Source organism: Abrus precatorius, unplaced genomic scaffold (genome assembly GCF_003935025.1).
Source record: "Abrus precatorius isolate BTA unplaced genomic scaffold, Abrus_2018 Scaffold10, whole genome shotgun sequence".
NCBI classification, from domain to species: Eukaryota; Viridiplantae; Streptophyta; class Magnoliopsida; order Fabales; family Fabaceae; genus Abrus; species Abrus precatorius.
This window is the reverse complement of record NW_020874292.1, coordinates 25610724-25629855: the sequence shown is the minus strand read 5'-3', so window position 1 is coordinate 25629855 and position 19132 is coordinate 25610724. Positions and strand designations below refer to the sequence as shown.

The 19132-nt window shown below is 27.4% G+C and overlaps 1 protein-coding gene across 3 annotated transcripts; it reads right to left on the bottom strand.

The window, feature by feature from the left end:
* Window positions 1–11300: 11300 nt before the first annotated feature.
* LOC113864913 (putative serine carboxypeptidase-like 52) lies at window positions 11301–17628 on the bottom strand. Of its 3 annotated transcripts, XM_027499150.1 has the most exons (14): window positions 17393–17628; window positions 17145–17290; window positions 16588–16664; window positions 16314–16436; window positions 16104–16206; window positions 14664–14701; window positions 14092–14190; window positions 13901–13987; window positions 13631–13786; window positions 13126–13197; window positions 12914–13032; window positions 12687–12800; window positions 12540–12585; window positions 11301–12222 (listed from the first exon to the last, which is right to left on the bottom strand). In XM_027499150.1, exons 1-14 carry the CDS (start codon window positions 17596–17598, stop codon window positions 12139–12141), a joined length of 1470 nt encoding a protein of 489 aa, XP_027354951.1. In that variant the 5' UTR covers window positions 17599–17628; the 3' UTR covers window positions 11301–12138. The 3 variants fall into 3 exon arrangements, with proteins under 3 accessions (XP_027354951.1, XP_027354959.1, XP_027354968.1); XM_027499158.1 differs by lacking the exons at window positions 13631–13786; window positions 13901–13987 and having other exon boundaries at window positions 11430–12222; XM_027499167.1 differs by lacking the exons at window positions 13631–13786; window positions 13901–13987; window positions 14092–14190; ... (3 more) ...; window positions 16588–16664; window positions 17145–17290 and having other exon boundaries at window positions 11430–12222; window positions 13126–13195.
* Between the last annotated feature and the right edge of the window lie 1504 nt (window positions 17629–19132).

Genomic DNA, 19132 nt, shown 5'->3' with positions numbered 1-19132 from the left:
TTGTCATGTACATTTATTATTAAAATAACTAGGTTGGTGACCCGTGTATAATAAATTATTATGTTATAGTATAATATTATAATTAATAATTATAAAATAAAAAATAATTATATAAAATATTTATGATAATATTTAAATTATTTTAAATTTTAAAATTAATTAGTATATATTAATATTATTATTAATAAAATTATTTCATATATTGTATAAATATTTATAATATATTTTTAAATATTTGTAAATTAATTTTAAAAGTAAAAGATTTAAATTCAAATATTATTTGAATTTATAAAATTATAAATTTAATTCTATAAAATTTAAAAATACTTTTATAATTAATTTGTAATAATTTAATATGTATACATATATTTCACAACATAAGGATTTATAATAATTTTTTTAATATATTTAAAATTTTTAAGACAAAAATTATTGAAAGAATAAAATTATATATCTTATAAAATTATACAACACACAATTTAAGAATAAAAAAATTATTATTTTGTATTTTTAAAATCACTGTCATGTATAAATATTATAATTTAATCTCTTATTATATTTATTTATTAAATATTAAATAATAATTTTGATTAATTTTTAAAATAAATTATCTATAAAAAATAAATATAACAGTTAAAAATAATTTATATGTGACTTTAAATATTATAAATATTATTAATAATAATTTAATTATAAATTAATAAATATATTTATATGTCAAAAATTTGTTTATATTGTATATTAGTATATATTAATATTATAAATTATAATTTAAATATTAAAAATATATAATAATAAAATTATATTATATTGAATAATATCAAATATAAATAGATTAAAAAATAAGATAATAAATTTTTATATGTAAATTTTTATATGCTTTATATATTTTAAAATTTTAATTAAGATTTAAATACAAAGTAAAAGAGAAAAATAATTTTATTGAAAACAAAAATTAATCTTTATATGAATTAAAATTACACATGTTGATATAATATAAAATTTATGAGTCACATATAAAACATAGATAAATATTATGATAAAAATAACTTTATAAAATTTTATAATAATATTTAAACTATTTAAAAGTTTAAAATTAATTAGGATATGTTAATATTATTATTAATAAAAATATTAGTTATTTGAAAGAAAGAAATAGAATATTTAAATTAATTTTAAATATTTTTTTTAATATATACATACTATACACATAGTCAAGAATTTTTTAATTAATTTTATATAAACTAGTTTAGTTACATAACAAATATAGTAATATCAAAAGTTAAAATAATAATAAAATTTATTCATTTAATTTACTATTCCTCGTTAATCAGATACCAATTAGCAGTTTTTAATAATAAAATTTAAAGTAAATTATTAATATGAAAATTTAAAATTGTTGTAACCTTTGTAAGAATAAATGCATTAATATGTTAATATTAAAGTTACAAATACGAAATGATTAATATTAATTCTTATTTCATTATTGTATGACCTTTCAAATATATAATTTAATTAATTATAATTTATTTATTCTACTATTCTTCGTGAATGATCCTATATGTTAATATTAAAGTTAAAAAAAAACATACAAATATGTTAATATATATACACACTAAATAAAATATAATTTTTTTATCTTTATTAAATATTTTAAGTCTGTCCATAGAGCTTTCATTTGATTATTTATAACAGATTCAAATGTAACATACATTATATTTAGAATATATATATATACTCATCAATTCTTATTCATTCATTCCTTTATTTCTCATTAATTATGTACAAATTATCAGTTTTCAAGAATAAAATTTAAAGTAAATTATTTATATTAAAATTCAAAATTTCATTTAATTGCTAATTAAAAAAAAGGTGCTGATGTACCTCTTGAATATATCAAAATTGCTAATTAGAAATGAATGCATTTAAGTTATTTAAATTAAATAATTCAAAATGGCCTTAAACTTTACAAAAATAAATGTATTAATATATTAATACTAAAGTTACAAAAAAATAGGTAACTATGCTAATTGCACTAATATAACCTGACTAATATAACGAATGTATTTCACAATGATAATGAAAGACTTAAATTGAAATGCTGTAAAAAAATTTTAAAAAAAACTTAAAAGTTAAATTTATATTTTCAAAATCTTGTCTACTCACATAATATTGGTAGAGAATATCATGGTTTAGATATATTAAAATATCAGCAAATAACTTTATAACTAAATATTAGGAAACAAAAAAAAGTCACATATAAATAAAAAGAAAATTAAATCAATGAAAATTAAACATTTAACTCCTTCTTAATGATGACCTTCTTTAAAGGCTTAGTCCTTGAACTTTGTGTTTGTGACTCCTTAACAACTGATAGACTCATTTCATTCTCATTCATTATCATTTTGCAAGGTTGCTTAGTACCCGAAGCTACTTTAACATAAACTCTTTAGGTATCCTAACACAATTTAAATGATAATCAACATTTAAACCAATACTTTTTAAAATATTGTTACTTATTTGAAGTCAATTCATTTACTACCTTGTAATATCAATTATTTGTTCATCTTCAACATTACTTATGGTTAAGCTAGCACCTTCATTCAAAGTCTTCATGCATCAAACATAATACAATTTTTTTTAGAGATTTGACAATAAATAAATTTATCAAATAAAATTTCATTTCAATTTGAAAATGATTAAATTTATTGAAAACAAATTACAACCTTCAAACTGTCAGCATTTTGAGTTGACAAACTATCCTCCGAATCTCCTTCTACTTCATCATCGTTCCACTAATATGCAAGATTTAATTATTTTATTTTGACACCTTTATTTCAATCATTAATAATTTTTAAAATATACCTTAATACTGTGCAATGATTTAAACTGGTCAATTACATCAACACTATCAACAAGTCTCTTAACATTGTATGAAACCCAATTGACATTTAAATTTGTTTGAGTAATTTCAACTTTGAATAGAAAAAACTTGAATAATATTGTATCAATCTCAGGAGGAAATCTATTATTCACATTTGCCTATAAGAGTAAAAAAACTATTTTAAAAATGTTATAGATTAAAACAAATATAAAAGATTAAATGAAATCAATATCAACACAATCAACCTCAGTCATTTATATTTTCAATTGTTTTGCAGACTTTCCAATGAATTGTGATAGGGAATTTTCAAATATTGTAAAAGAAGTAGATTTAGTAGAATCTATAACATTAACATACAACTTAAACCTAGAAAAAAGAATTGGTCATAAGTCCACTAAAAATTTTACTAAATTAGTTTTAAATTGAATATATAGTTTACAAGTAGTAATGTTTATACCGGGAAGTAGAAATGATATATCTCTAACAATTTTCACAAAAAAACTTAGGTCCATTTTCTTTCAACTTCTTGAAACACTTGTTACATGAGTTATATTGCCATCCCTTCTCATATTCAATTTTAATAACTTGGGCAAGAACAACATCGAATCCAACCTTTTCAAAGTGAAATTTCAAATTATGAATTTTATATATTTTAAAAATAATTATATGCATTTCACTTCATTATTTCAATATAAAACATACATAATTTGTCTCAATTATTTCATGTACGGTCATGCTTTGAGCTTGGAGTAAATCATCTTCCATTGAAACAGAAGAGTACCCAGACATCTGACTTAATACTTGACTTATACCTGCATCATTCATATTCATCCTATACTACAAATTGGATAGCTTATAAGTTAACAAAAATAGAAAACATCATGCAAAACATAATGATGTCTCTATAAATAAAAAATAATTAAACTACTTACTTATTCTTGTAATCAACAGTCTCTTTTATATTAGGATTGATATACAACTTTGTCCCATCATAAGTATTTGATATGCCTAAAGTTCCTGAAATAACGATGAAATATAATTTGTTGATAATAATAACTATCACACAATTAAAAATAGTTCAATATAGATAAAGAATCATACACCAAATATTTTCATTTTACATAATTGAATAATTATAATAGGTAAAGCATTAGAATTTTCATTCTTTAGAAAATCAACCATTTGATCAGCAAACTCCTTCCATAAAGTCAAATAATTCTCTGATTCCTATGAAACAAATTTGATATAATATAATCTTAATTAGTATAAAGTAATGAAAGAGAAAAAATATTAAACAAATACTTTAGCCATTAAAATATGTTACAAAATAATACTCATTCTAAATCTTTGAGAATCAAATTAATATGTTTGCTTTTCTTTCCATTTTTTTTTCTACGTCTTTGGGATTATTTTTCTCAACCATATGACCAATGACATCTAACTGAACATGTGTCAAATATTGTTTTAAAATAATAAAGTAGCATACATAGATAAATATGAAAGCGATTAAAATAAAATAAAAAAACTCACCAATTAGATATAGTTCATCTAGCTGACTTAAATTTTTTGAGAATGGAACAAAATCAGAACAGTTAAAAGAGATGTTGTCACATTTGACTTCTGAAACTATGGTGGTTGCTATTAAATTTAATTTTCATTTGTGTTTAGTGGTTCACATCTTTTTTTCAGGAGTAATTATTGTTGAGATAGTGTAATCTTATTTAGTCTCACATTATTTACTCTTAAACGATTTCTATTTTATTATTACTATATAAGTAATGTCCTGTAAAACTTTAAAAATCATCCAGTGAATAAAATATTTTCCTAATGTAGTTGTGGACGTAGGTACATATACTGTGTGCCGAACCACGTTAAATTCTTGTATTTTCTCTCCCTTTTCTCTTTCTTCTTTAGTTGTTCTTAACAACGGGTATCAAAAGCCAATATCTTAGTATACTTTGTGGTTACAACATTGTCTGATCTTTCACATCAGAAAAGATTTGATTTTTTGAAAGTAGTGGGGCTTTCCTTAGCTTAGAGGAAGCAATAGGAGCAATGACATTGGAAGAGGGAAAAGTGAAGATTGAGAAGTTTGACGGAAAAGACTTTGAATTATGGAAGATGCAGATAGAAGACTATTTGTATCAGAAGAAGTTGTATTAACCCTTAAAATAAGAGAAGCCAAATGACATGGAGTAGTCAGAATGAGAGTTGCTAGATCGACAAACACTTGGTGTAGTGAGATTAACACTAGCCAAGAATGTGGTTCAACATTGTGAACAAGAAGACTACTATAGATTTGATGAAAGCACTGTCAAATATGTACGAGAAGCCATTTGCAGCAAATAAAGTACATTTGATGCGTTAGTTATTCAACCTCAAAATAGGAGAAGGTAATTCTGTCACTGATCATATTAATGAATTTAATACAATTCTTGCCCAATTGGTGTCAGTGAAGATCATGTTTGATGATGAGGTAAAGATATTGATTCTATTATCATCTCTTCTGGAAAGCTGAGTTGCAACTGTTACTACAGTTAGCAGTTTTGCAAGGGATAACAAGTTAAAACTTGATGACATTCGTGACCTGATCTTAAGCGAAGAAGTTCACAGGAGAAATTTAGGAGAACTTTTTAGTTCTACTTCCAGTTCAGCACTGAATACTGAAAGTAGAGGAAAGAGTAGCCAGAAGAGTCAAAATTAAGGCCGCGGAAGATCAAAGTCTAGAGGGAGAGGGCAAACAAAAGCCCAAAATGATATTATTTGTTGAAATTGCGACAAAAGAGGTCATTTTACCAGACACTGCAAGGCTCCAAGGAGGAGAAATAATAATAATAATAAGAAGTATGAAATGAATCTGCAAATATAGTAACTGATGAATCCGCAAATGCTTTACTTTGTAGCATGGATAGTATTATTGACTCATGGGTTATGGACTCAGGTGCGTCTTTCCACACTATTCCTTCTATAGAACTATTATCTAATTATGTTTTTGGAAAGTTTGGGAAGGTCTACCTTGCAGATGAAAAACCTCTTGATATTGTGGGAAGAGGTGATATTAACATCAAAACTTCAAGTGGAACCTTGTGGACATTGCACAATGTCAAACATATTCCTACCTTAAAGAGAAATTTAATATCTATAGGGCAGTTGGATGATGAGGGACATTTACACCACTTTTGGAGATGGAGCTTGGAAGGTAACAAAAGACAATTTAGTTGTAGCTCGTGGAAAGAAGCAAGAGTCTCTTTACATGGTTGCACATGAGGACATGGTAGCAGTTACTGAGGCTGTTGATAGTTTCTCATTATGGCATCAAAGACTTGGACACATGAGTGATAAAGGAATGAAGCTTATGGCGTCAAAGGGAAAACTATCAAGTCTGAAGCATATTGATGTTGGAGTATGTGGACATTGCATCTTCAGAAAGCAGAAAAAGTTAGCTTCTCAAAGTCAAGAAAGACATACAAAGTTGAAAAGTTAGAATTGGTGCATACAGATATTTGGGGGCCATCCCCAATACAATCCCTTGGAGGATCACGCTATTATGTCACATTCATTGATGATTCTATAAGAAAGGTATGGGTTTATTTTCTTAAAAATAAATTTGATGCGTTTTCTGTATTTAAAATATGAAAAGCAGAAGTTGAAAATCAAATAGGTTTAAAGATTAAAAGTCTAAAATTTGTTAATTGTGGAGAGTATAATAGCAAGGAGTTTAAGGACTTATATTAAAAAAATGGGATGAAAATGGTTAAAACAGTACCAGGTACACTCGAACAAAATGGTGTGGCAGAAAGAATGAATAGAACCCTAAATGAGAGAGCCAGATGTATGTGGATCCAGTCTGGCTTACCTAAAATGTTTTAGGCAGAAGCAATAAATACAACATCTTACCTCATAAATAGAAGACCGTCAGTTTTCTTGGATTATCAATTACCTGAAGAAGTATGGTCTGGAAAGAAGGTAAAAATTTCACACTTGAGAGTTTTTAGTTGTGTCTTATATGTTTTGATAGACTCTGGCAATAGAGATAAATTAGACCCCAAGGTAAAATAGTGTTATTTTAGCAGTTATGGATCTGACATGTATGACTACAAGTTTTGGGATAACCAAAACAAGAAAATTATTAGAAGTAGAAATGTTACTTTTAATGGTACAAGTTCTATAAAGATAGATATGCGGAATCTATGGGTGCAACAAGATTGCCAAAACTTTTTGAAAGTGTAGAACTGAAAGAAATTTTAAAAAGTGATGTAGCTAATAGAAGGTCAGATACAGAGGAAGAACCTGAATGAGAATCAGAACCAGAGCCCACAACAATGCCAGAAATCCCTATGACCTAATTGAGGAGATCTACTAGAGTACCAGTAACACTGCAAAAGTATTCTCCTTCATTGCATTATTTATTATTAACTGATGCTGGTGAGCCAGAATATTTTGTAGAAGCCATGCAGGAGAATGACTCTATTAAGTGAGAGTTAACAATGAAAGATGAAATGATATCTCTTCAAAAGAATTGAACATGGTCATTAACTAAGCTACCATAAGGAAAAAAAACCTTGCAGAACAAGTGGGTTTATAAGTTAAAAGAAGAACCTGACAGTAGTAGAAGATACAAAGCGAGACTTGTAGTGAAAGAGTTTCAACAGAAATAGGGAATTAACTTCACAAAGATTTTCTCTCCTGTTATTAGGATGACTACCATTAGAGTTATCTTGAGTATTGTAGCTGCAAAGAATCTTTACTTGGAGTAATTAGATGTTAAAAGTGCATTCCTTCATGGGCATCTAGAGAAAGATATCTATATGGTACAATCATAAGGTTTTGAAGTTCCAGGCAAGGAGAATCTTGTATGCAAACTTCACAAAAGCTTGTATGGCTTGAAATAAGTACCAAGACAGTGGTACAAGAAGTTTAATGAGTTTATGAGCAACTCTAAATTTCACAGATGTTATGTAGATCATTCCTGCTATGTTAAGAAGTATGTTGATAGTTATGTCGTTCTTGCTTTATATGTTGATGACATGTTAATTGTAGGGTCCTGTATGATAAAAATCAATAAATTGAAGCAACAATTGGTAGAAAACTTTGAGATGAAAGATCTTAAACTAGCTAAACAAATTCTCGGCATAAGAATCCTCAAAAATGGATCAAAAGGTATTTTGAAACTGTCTCAAGAGAAATGTATAGAAAAATTGCTTGATAGATTTAATGTTGGAGATGCTAAGACCAAAAATACCCATTAGGAACTCACTTAAAGTTTTTAAAGAAGCAATTTTCACAGACAGATGAAGAAGAAAATTACATGTCAAGAATACCATATGCATCAGCTGTAGTAAGCTTAACGTATGCTATGATGTGTACTAGACCTGACATAGCACATGTAGTGGGAGTTGTCAGTAGGTTCCTATCAAATCTTGGAAAAGAGCATTGGGAAGGTGTGAAGTGGATATTGAGATATCTGAAGGGCACTTCATAAATGTGTTTGTGCTTTGGCAAACTAATATCACTTTAAAAGCATTTTTTTATGCAGATCAGGAAGGAGATTTGGATGGTAGGAAAAGCACCATAGGTTATATTTTTACCTTAGGTGGTACTACTGTGAGTTGGAAGTATAAACTTCAAAGTAGAGTTGCTCTCTCAACCATTGAAGCTGAGTTTGTGGCTATTTCAGAAGCAGCAAAAGAGATGCTATGGCTAAAGAATTTTCTCAAAGAATTGGGAAAAGAATAGGAAGATTCTCCATTATTCAGTGACAGTCAAAATGCTATACGTCTCGCTAAAAATCTAGTTTTTTATTCTAGATGCAAGCATATTAATATGAAGTATCATTTTATTAGAGACCTAATAAGTGCTAGAGACTTGTCTTTGTTGAAGATCTCAAGATCAGAAAATCCAGCTGATATGTTGACCAAGACTGTTACAACTGATATGTTGAGGCTTTGCATTGCCTCAACTGGCCTCCGATGATAACTGATGATGAAGACGCTATACTAGGTGAAGAACACATGAGCTCATTATTTACAAGGATCTAATCACACTCAAAGTGGGAGAATTGTTGAGATTGTGTAGTCTTATTTAGTCTCACATTGTCTACTCTTGAGTGACATCTGTTTTACTATTATTATATAAGTAATATCCTGTACAACTTTAAGAATCATCCAATGAATAAAATATTTTCCTAGTGTAGTCGTGGACATAGGTACATATACTGTGTGTCGAATCACGTTAAATTCTTGTATTCTCTCTCTCTCTCTCTTTTCTCTTTCTTCTTCTTTAGTTGTTTCTAACAATTACCATAAAATTTTTCATGATATACACATTGTCTTCATGGAGTAGCTTTTTATAACGTGATATAATATCCTTCCTAACAGTACAATGAATTCTTGAATTCTGAAATAATGAGAGAATATGAAGGAATTAAATAAGAAGAAAATTTTATGCACTTCGACAAAAGAAATCTAAAAGCTTCACCTTTTTATCGACTAAAATCATGTCCATGCTATTGAATTGAGTTTTATTTCGAAACTCATGAGAAAATCACAAATAAATGATCTGAACTATTATCTTTCAATTCACCTTTCTAGGTTGTATTTCAGAAAGCACTGAAATAGTAGGCGCCATTTTATAAGAATTTTAGTAAAATTTCAAACAAATAACCTTAACTTTCCCTTATATATATACCTAATAAAATATAATTTCTTTCTTATTTGAAAATATTTTTTTATTTATTGTTTTATAATAAACTTAATTTAAAGTTTAAGAGTTTTCTGTAATTTTATTAATTATTAATTTTTAATAATAATAAAAATTTGTTGCAAATGATGCATCTTTTGAATATATAAAAACTGCTAATTAAAAATAAATACATTTATCTGATTTTAATTAAACCATTCAAAACTTTTATAATAAACTTAATTTAAAGTTTAAGAGTTTTCATTAATTTTATCAATTATTAATTTTCAATAATAAACATTAATATTAAAGTTTAAATTTGTCGCAAAACATGTATTTTTTAAATATATAAATAAATAAATGCATTTAACTTATTTTAATTAAACTATTCAAGACAGCCTTAAACGTAAAGATATATCAAAATTACTAATTAAAAATGAATAAATTTAATTGATATGAATTAAACCATTCAAGAAAATCTTAAATAGTAATTATTAATTATTATATAAAAATTATTATGAAAGAGTAGACGATAGATTCTCTTCCAAAACTTATTGTAAATTTTTCTCCAAAACTCATATACTTTTATATATATAAAGATAAAGATAAAGATAAATTTAACCAATTGTTATGGTTTATTGATTGTTATATTTATATATTTATTATTATTTTCTTTTAAGTAATTAAAAAATAAATTTTTATAACTATATTCATAATAAAGATATATTATATATATTTTTAATTAAAATAGCAATAGACACATAAGTAAAATAATAGACATTTCTGAATTCTTACGATAATTTTTTTTTATTAAAATGTCTTTATATTAAAGTTGTAACAATAATTAAGCGATTACTGATTTTAAAATTATTTTAACTAAAAAACATATTTAATAAATAAAAATATTACTGTAAAAACAATAATTTTTTAATAAAAAATAATTTAAAATAAATAAATAAAATTTAAACCACAACTAATGAAAAAAAAAAGTGTTATTTTATTAAGGAATATGTTTGGTGACGGTTGTTATCTGTTACATGGTATAATATACTAATATAAATATTGATACTATTCCAGATTTTATTTATAAAATATATTTTTTAAAAATTTAATAAAATTAGTTATATATTATAAATTTATATTTTATTTTAGAAATACTTTAATATTAAATGGTTAAATCAATATATTATATGTTAAATTAACAAATATATTTGTTTTTATAAAAAATAAGTTTTTTATTATCACAAATTTTAATAATTAATATATCTAAAAAGTATTTTTTACATTTAAAATAAAATAATAATAATAATTTTTAAAAAAATATTATAAAAATAATGCTAAATTATGACTTTTCATATGACAAGTTTGAAGTACAACTTTATTTTATTATTAGTTAACATTTATTAAAAATAAATATTTACTTTAATTCTTAAAATATACAACCTTATTTAAGTTAATTTTTAAAATTTTAAATTTTAATCTCTAAAATTAAAAGTTATTAAATAATTTATTCTCGTCATAAAAACTTTAAGTAAAGTAATAAAATGATAATTTATTATATTAAGTAATATGTTGACACGGAGGTTAGATATTTCCTCTTCTTAATGGTTATCTTCTTTGCAACTTCATATTCTTCCTTTATATTTTTAGTGGGACTTACTATTCACTCACACTTTCCACTCTATTACAAATGACGAAATTGATGTTGAATTTCACTTCCCACATTTACTTTTTCCTTCGTTTTGTTTTCCATTATTTGAGCCAATGAAGTTTCCAACGCTTTCATCCTCCTCAATTAGTTCCCAATCTCTAAGCCTTCTATTTTCCTCCACTCACTAATATATATTACACATTTTAAGTAATTTAGATAAAGTTAAATTAAATTTACAATACATAATAAATTAAATATTAAAACTTCTAATACAACTATATTTTTAGAACCAACTAATCTACGTGTTTAATAAGTAGCCTCAAACACTTAAACACAAACGACAATCCTTTTAATCCTTTCTTCATGCATCCTTCTAATAGTCTCGTAGTCCCATTAGTATCAATCTTTATAAGGAGATCACAACTATAATTTTTGGTACGACTTTTACAAGATGGTTCTCACTACTAAAAACAAATATTATTTTGTTGATGGATCCGCTCCTATATGGGTATATTTAATGGCACTGTTCTCATCTTCTTTTTGTCAGGGAGCGCAATAATAACATTATGACTTCTTAATTCGATCTGAGAAGAACTTGTAGCAAATGTCATACATGCAAAATTTGGTGCAACAATTTGGTTTGATCTAAAGACTCATTATTTTCAGTTGAATAATGGACCTACCATATACCACCATCTTCCGACTTCAAGCAGTTAGCTAGTTGAGTAGTTACGATTGAGTAAAATTACTTGCAGTTTATTGAGGCTGGAGCCATAATTTTCTAAATTGAATCTCTACCTGTCTCTTCCATGTTATTGATAATTTATTTATGTCATCTCCTTCTTACCACTTTTTTATTCAAACAAAATAGAAAGTGCAGAGATACTTAAGAAACAAAATGGTAGATAACCTTATTTGATTATTTCTACAAAGCCTTGTTAGATATCCATCTACTGTACATGGCAAAGCATTCTTCAGGCCTGTACTCGGGAGCTGTATGGCCTCCACCCTGAAAGTATATCAATAAAAAATAATAGAATAAGTAACAACCAATTGATTGACACATACCTCATTCTCAGTGCATGGTTGATACAGCTAAAACGAAAAAGGAATCCCCTATTCAATCAACAACTGCTCTCTTATGAAATTTTTAGGCAAAACAAGTCTATCAAATATTGGTGGAGTCAACCATTCAAATTCACTTTGTTTAATAAGGTCCAACAAATTTAAGGCCTAAATCATTTGGTTCACTTTTATCCTTCATAGATCCATCAAGCAAAATCTATGTGTAACCCACAAGTGTAGCAAGAGGGAGAGTAGACTTGCCTTCACAGTTGCAAATGTCATCCGATTTGAGTAAGTCCTTGTGTACCTAATTGCAGAAAAACAAATATTAAGTACATAATTTACTTAGATTTTCCTTACAGACAAGTCCATCCTGGTTATTATATAACTGTATAGCTAGGAAAATACCCTGCCACTTGGCCATTTGTACGCCATTGTCTCCAATCATCCACAATGGAGTAGTTTAAAGATCTTATCCATGCTTGAGTCGCCAAGAAAGGAATCGTCATGTCATGATCACCACTGTTATCAATATGCAAAATTTATTTGCCACGTGGAATTCAAATTAGTTCATCTGTGCGTGTTACGTTAATGCAGTATGTGATGACTGATGAGCATAGAGAAACAATATTGACCTGTATATAAGTGAACGAATGCCTTTTCTACTAAGGATTACATGATACTCAAAGCTGCTAGGGATATCCCTCTTGTTGGGTATATTGAAGGTACAGCGATGCCATTTTCCTATACTTCCCTGCAGCACATGCAACCAACCTTTATGTTATTATATGTAGTAGTATGCCAACTATTTAAGTGAGAAAATTACTTTCATTTGTGTCAACTACACCTTACGGATGTGCAATGCTCTGCGAACATTATCATCATTAGCCCAATAGACAGAGAGGAAGTACACATAACTCTAACAGTGGAAAGCAGATGAACAAGTAGTTAGCACAAATATTTGGATAATGTGGCTGCATATGCAAATAAGAGATGGCATATTGAAACAACAAGTGCATGCATGGTATAGCTAGATTGTGTTAGATGCAGGAAGAGAAGAATAATACAAAATGGAAATTTAATACATGACCATAGTCTACTATTTATATTAGTGGCAGAGTGGTCCTAATTTATATCAAACAATTGACATATCACTAAATGTTAAGTGGTCACAAATTTAAAATTATAATCTTTAATTAAAAAATTATGGTTCTTAACTCACACTAATTTGCAACCTTTCATTTTTTTTCAACTCACGCACCATTTTATTTTGTAATTATTATTTCTAACAGGTTCTTATTGCATAAATATATAAAACATCTCTGATTCTATAAAGCATGAAGAAAGATTACCCGACAGATTAAGGGTGGCAATTTGAGATGAGTACTGAGGACCTTCTTCCCAGGATGTTTCTTCATTATAGATCTCCTTTGAGAAGTTTCATGATGGGTTTCAATCCACTCACATGCCGGGTCCAAAATATGGGCTTTATTAATTCCTGATGTAGCCTGTGGGAATGGAGAAATGGTTGACTTGGTGATTTCCCGTTTGACTTGAAATTCTACTCATGAAATTTTGATAAGAAATGTCGAAGGGTCACCCCTCGAACAAAGGATTCATACCTCATCGAATGAGTCGAGATCTCTTGAACATAATACATTTCTGGGGTCTACATTTATATACTCTCCGTTACAATTATTTTGCAGTGACTGGTCATTAAAATAAATAGAGAACCTTTAGGCTTTAGCATTTGATTTTTGTTAGTTAATACATTTTTTGCGGAATAGCTAGTGAGGAATTATAATGAGATTACATCGTATAACTCATCAGAAATAAGTCCCATTCCATGAGCATAAGGGATTGCATAGTTTTTTTCCCATGTAGTTGTTGCTGCATTCCCCAGCAGGTATCCCTGAAGAAAAAAAACATTTCATAGTCAATCTGAAAGCCGTTATATAATAATACCATGACACCTTCCCTAACTAGTGGAATACCCAACCAATTAAAAAATATTCTCATCAGTTGATGAACATTTCTCGGCAGCTGTCCAAAAGATTCTCATATAATCAAAATTCACATACAATTCTACTTTTCAGTGGCCATTTGTACAAACCCATTTGCTCCTCATATAATGCCTCAGGGAATGGTTAACTAGTGATCAGTCCTTTGAGTAGTTAGGAAGAGATTTTAAATTCCAACTTTCATGGCTTCATGCCATCATTATAGAAAACATAAAAATTTAGAAGTTTTAAATCCTAGACTTTCATTTGTTAACATTACTACAACGTACAAGATACAACCCCTCCTTTCACTCTCCCCACACACGTTTTATATAGTTAAAAAATATATATTCTTAACATGAGAGTGATACTTTAAAACACTAACCTGGAGATTTATCCATGGTTTGGCCCCTCTTTCATTTGCTGAAAAACAAAATAGGAAACAGTTAAGCTTTCAACATAATTATGGTGGCAACATAGAAAAACAGAGTCACACTGCTCAAAATATATGGTTACAAATTAAGGCAGGCTAAATAATTCAGCTACGAGAGATCAGTCTATAACTAATTTTAAATTGGATTTAAAAAAATTGGATGCATTTTAAACTAATTTTTTGGTTCACCATATATTTTTAACTAGAATAATATTTTAAATCTACTTTCTAAAATTAAATTATTCTTTATTTAGTCCTAACTTATTAGATTTCTACGGTATATCAGTTGACAAAATTTTTTATGATTATGTTTTATAACTAATATATTTTGACTTAATTATTTTTTTGTCTCTATAAATATGTTTTATGATAAATTTTTATAATTTTTTTAAGATTTAGTCTCTAAAATATTAAAATTTAATCTCTACCGTCAACTACATTCTATTAAATATTGAGTTGACTAACTATATTCATATAATATCACACGTTATTTAATTTTATAATATTTTATTATTTAAAATTAATATTTATAAATAAGTTTCTTAACATATTTTTAAATATTTGTAAAAAAAGTCTTTTTTCATTCCTTTTTTTCACCCCACTCAGATATCCACTCCCTTCCCTTCACCTCACTTTTCAACTCCGCTCTTTTATCTCACTCCTACTCTCACTCTCAACACCAACTTCATCCTTACATCCACATTAGAGTTTAATGAATAGAGTAAGAAAGAAAGTTGATAATAGAGACTAAATCTTAATTTTTTAATATTTTAGAAAATAAATTTTAACAAAAATTTTATAAGAATTTATCATAAAACGTGTTACATTTATAATGACAAAAAATATAATTAAGTCTTTTTTTTTATTAACCTTAGTTCTTATAATTAAAATGATGTTTTTTAAAATGTAATTAATATATTAAAGATATAAAAGTATTAAAAATATTTTTAAATTAATAATAATTATTATTATATTAATTTTTTAAAAAATATTATAATATTATATTTTTCATTTATTAATATTTATTTTTATAAATATTAATTTAAACTTTCATCATAAACTCTATTAATTAAAAATAAGTTAAAAAATAATTAATATTTAGTTAATAATTTTATAAAGTATAATATAATTAATAAAAATTACTAAAATATTTTTAAAATATACTAATTTAATGCAATGATATAATGCAGGGTGCATTGAAAATTTTGATATTTTTCTTATCAATTGAAAATCTTGACACGTCACATAGTGACTGATCAGGACCATAGACATGTGGTGGTCCCAAACTACTCAATAATTTTTCCTAACACACTATCAAGGAGGTATTAGCTTCTGCGTATGTTAGTTGTTTCAATTTTACCATACACATTGAACCATATACAAGTTCTGTACCTTGTGAAATTTCTTGAACAATTACAGGAATAGGAATGCCAGAATATGAATCGCCACCGATGTAAACTTCATTTGACAAAAATCTTGGATGATCAATCAACCACTACATACATTTAAACATGATTGCAACAATTTAATTGACTGAAATCTAAAAACAAAACCAAAAAAAGTGGCATTGTAAAATAAAAACAGTGAAAATTGGGTGAATACCTTCCTAAGAAATTGATGGACTTGATGAACTAGGAGCCAGTCGCTTCGTTGAGTAGCAAACTCTGTTCTAGCATAAGTGAAGCCCGTGGAAACCGGCAAGTCTACAAATATAATACTACTCACCTAACAAGAACAGTTATGAAAAATACCATTATGTATAAAGCATAATCGAATAGTAAACTGATAAAAATATCCAAAAGGATGTGGTAAGATAAATATAACAAATGCAAAAATTATCTATTTTAGCCAGCAAAAATGAGGATACACCCCCTACCTTTGTCCACGAGTGTGGCCTCAAGACCATATTAGGCAGGCTCCCATTGTATTCCTCTTTTTTAAATGCAAGTGGACCTGCATTACCCAAATAGATTAACCGTCCAAGTTTCAGCTGTCTTCTATCTAGTTACCTTCTATGTTCATAAACAAATAGAAACGAGTATTTGTTGGTATGTTACGTGTAATGAGCATCACAATGATGCTAGTAAAAATTGTAGAACACAAGACTGGCAAAAAATAGTAATTAATGTTTACTACAAAACAAAAGAGTAGTGTATGTTACTTACACTTTAAAGTTTCAAAACACTTTTTTCTCTCATATTTTTGTGTCAGTCGTTCAATAAGACCTACAATCCTCTTAGTTCTTTTAAAAGAGTTTCACTATTTTGGGTCAAGGGCAATCCAAATATATACCCTTTTAAAACCTTATGACATACATGAGTATATGAACAATGGATTCCACTTACATGTTCCCTATTTAAGTATTGAGAGACTATCCGAGAGAGAGACTATCCAAGAGTTAAAAGTAAGTGGAAAGCAAAGTTGGTGTATTACCTATTTCAAAGACAAGGCCAGACAAGGCAGAGCAACCAGGACCCCCAGTGAGCCAAAGCATTAGAGGATCCTTCTTTGGGTTGCTCTCTGATTCAATGAAGTAGTAGAAGGCTTGAACATCCTCTCTTTCACCCACCCCCACATACCTATTCAACATGCACAATATGCATGTGTATAAAACTCAATAACATCAATTTCAATTTCAATTAAAACCATATGCTTGTTGCTATAGCTATACTGTAACTGACCCCGTTTCGAGAACAAAAGGAAGGGGTCCCTCGAATCCAGGAAGGAACTGTACTGTGGAGCCACACCATGTAAGTTGAAAGAAAAATTGTGATAACAAAAGATGGGAAAGTAGAACTCCAAAGTAGACGAAATCCGAAGCACCACAACTCAAACTAAACTTTGCCATTTTCAATGGTTTCCCACTTTTCTCTCTAAGCATTTCCATGGCTTTTAATTGGAGCTTCTTACTTCTTAGTTCTTGATATTATCGTGATTGTGTCCTTGTCATCCTAGACACTGCTGACTAGTATTTTGTTAAGGACTGCACTTGCGTGACAGAACTAATCTATTCCACAGAATAACATACCAATATAAATCTGTTTACTAAATTACGATGGTCAATGTCATTCATGTCATGATTGACTTTGATGGCTATAACAAGTTGGAAACGCAACCTTTTTTTTTTTTTAACAAAATAAAGCATTTTTAATATCTTCTTTATGAATCTTAGAATATTAATTAAAAAGTAGCACTTTCCTTCTTCAACAACAGTTAACACTTTTTAGACACATCTACATAAAAAAATGAAAATAAAAAATAATTATGGACAATATTACTTATAATATTAATGTTTGAATATTTAAATAATAAGTAGTTGGAAACGCAACCTTTGCTTAGTTACCCACATGATGAAATTACTCTCGTAGAACCTTGTCTGCATGTTAATTGACAGAACGTCGTTTTGGTATAGGTGCTGCTGTCTTTCCTATGATTTAACAAGGAGTATTTGAAAGAGTAGGAATTTATAAAAATAATTCATTATTTTTATGTTTTTATTAATTTTTAATAAATTTTATAATAAATATATATTAAACTCTAATATATATATATTTTTTATTCAACAAGTATTAAATCAAACTAATTATTTAAACCACTTCTGATTTACAGGCTTTTTTTTTGGGGGGGGGGGGTGGTTCCTTTGTGCTTGGTAATAAGTTGATTCATTTTATTTGATTAAAAATTCGAAAAGTAAAATGGTGATGTTATGTGTCATCAAAGTAAAAGGGAAACGAGTGTGTGGTACATGTTTACATTCTGAACGGTGTAGAAGGCTCAGAAATAATGTGGTGACGATTGTAAGAATTTTGACACGTTCTTATTTCTAAGTATATCTAAAAGAAAATGTTTTTTTAAGTTTGGATTCACGTATTCGAATAACGGATATGCGATCACCATCGATGATTTTTTTGTCAAATCATATTATTTCGTCAACAACCATCGATGATTTTTTTGTCAAATCATCTTATTTTGTCAACACGTGAATTTTCTTGACAAAATAAGATGACTTTATATAAATATTTTAATAATGTTAATACTTATTTAATATATTCTTTTTATTTTTTATCACATCATTAGTTTTATTTTAAATTGACTGTGGCATGGTAGGATTTGCTTCTTCTATTGATCGGATGCTTTCGGCTTTTTAATTTTTTCATGCAGGCATGTCATATTTTTAATAGCATGTGTAATTTATGTTTAAATGGAAATAAATTTGTTTAAATTTTTTTTAATTTAATCTTAAACACATGTTAAAGATTCATTCATTAGGAACATATAATATATCACGAAAAAAACTTTTTCACTAAACTTTTTTAATCTCTTGTTTTTTTACTTTAAATTCACACACCCCCATACAGTATACGCAAAACAACCTTGGATTCACACAGGCCAAAAAAAAAGTTAATTGTTACATCCCAACG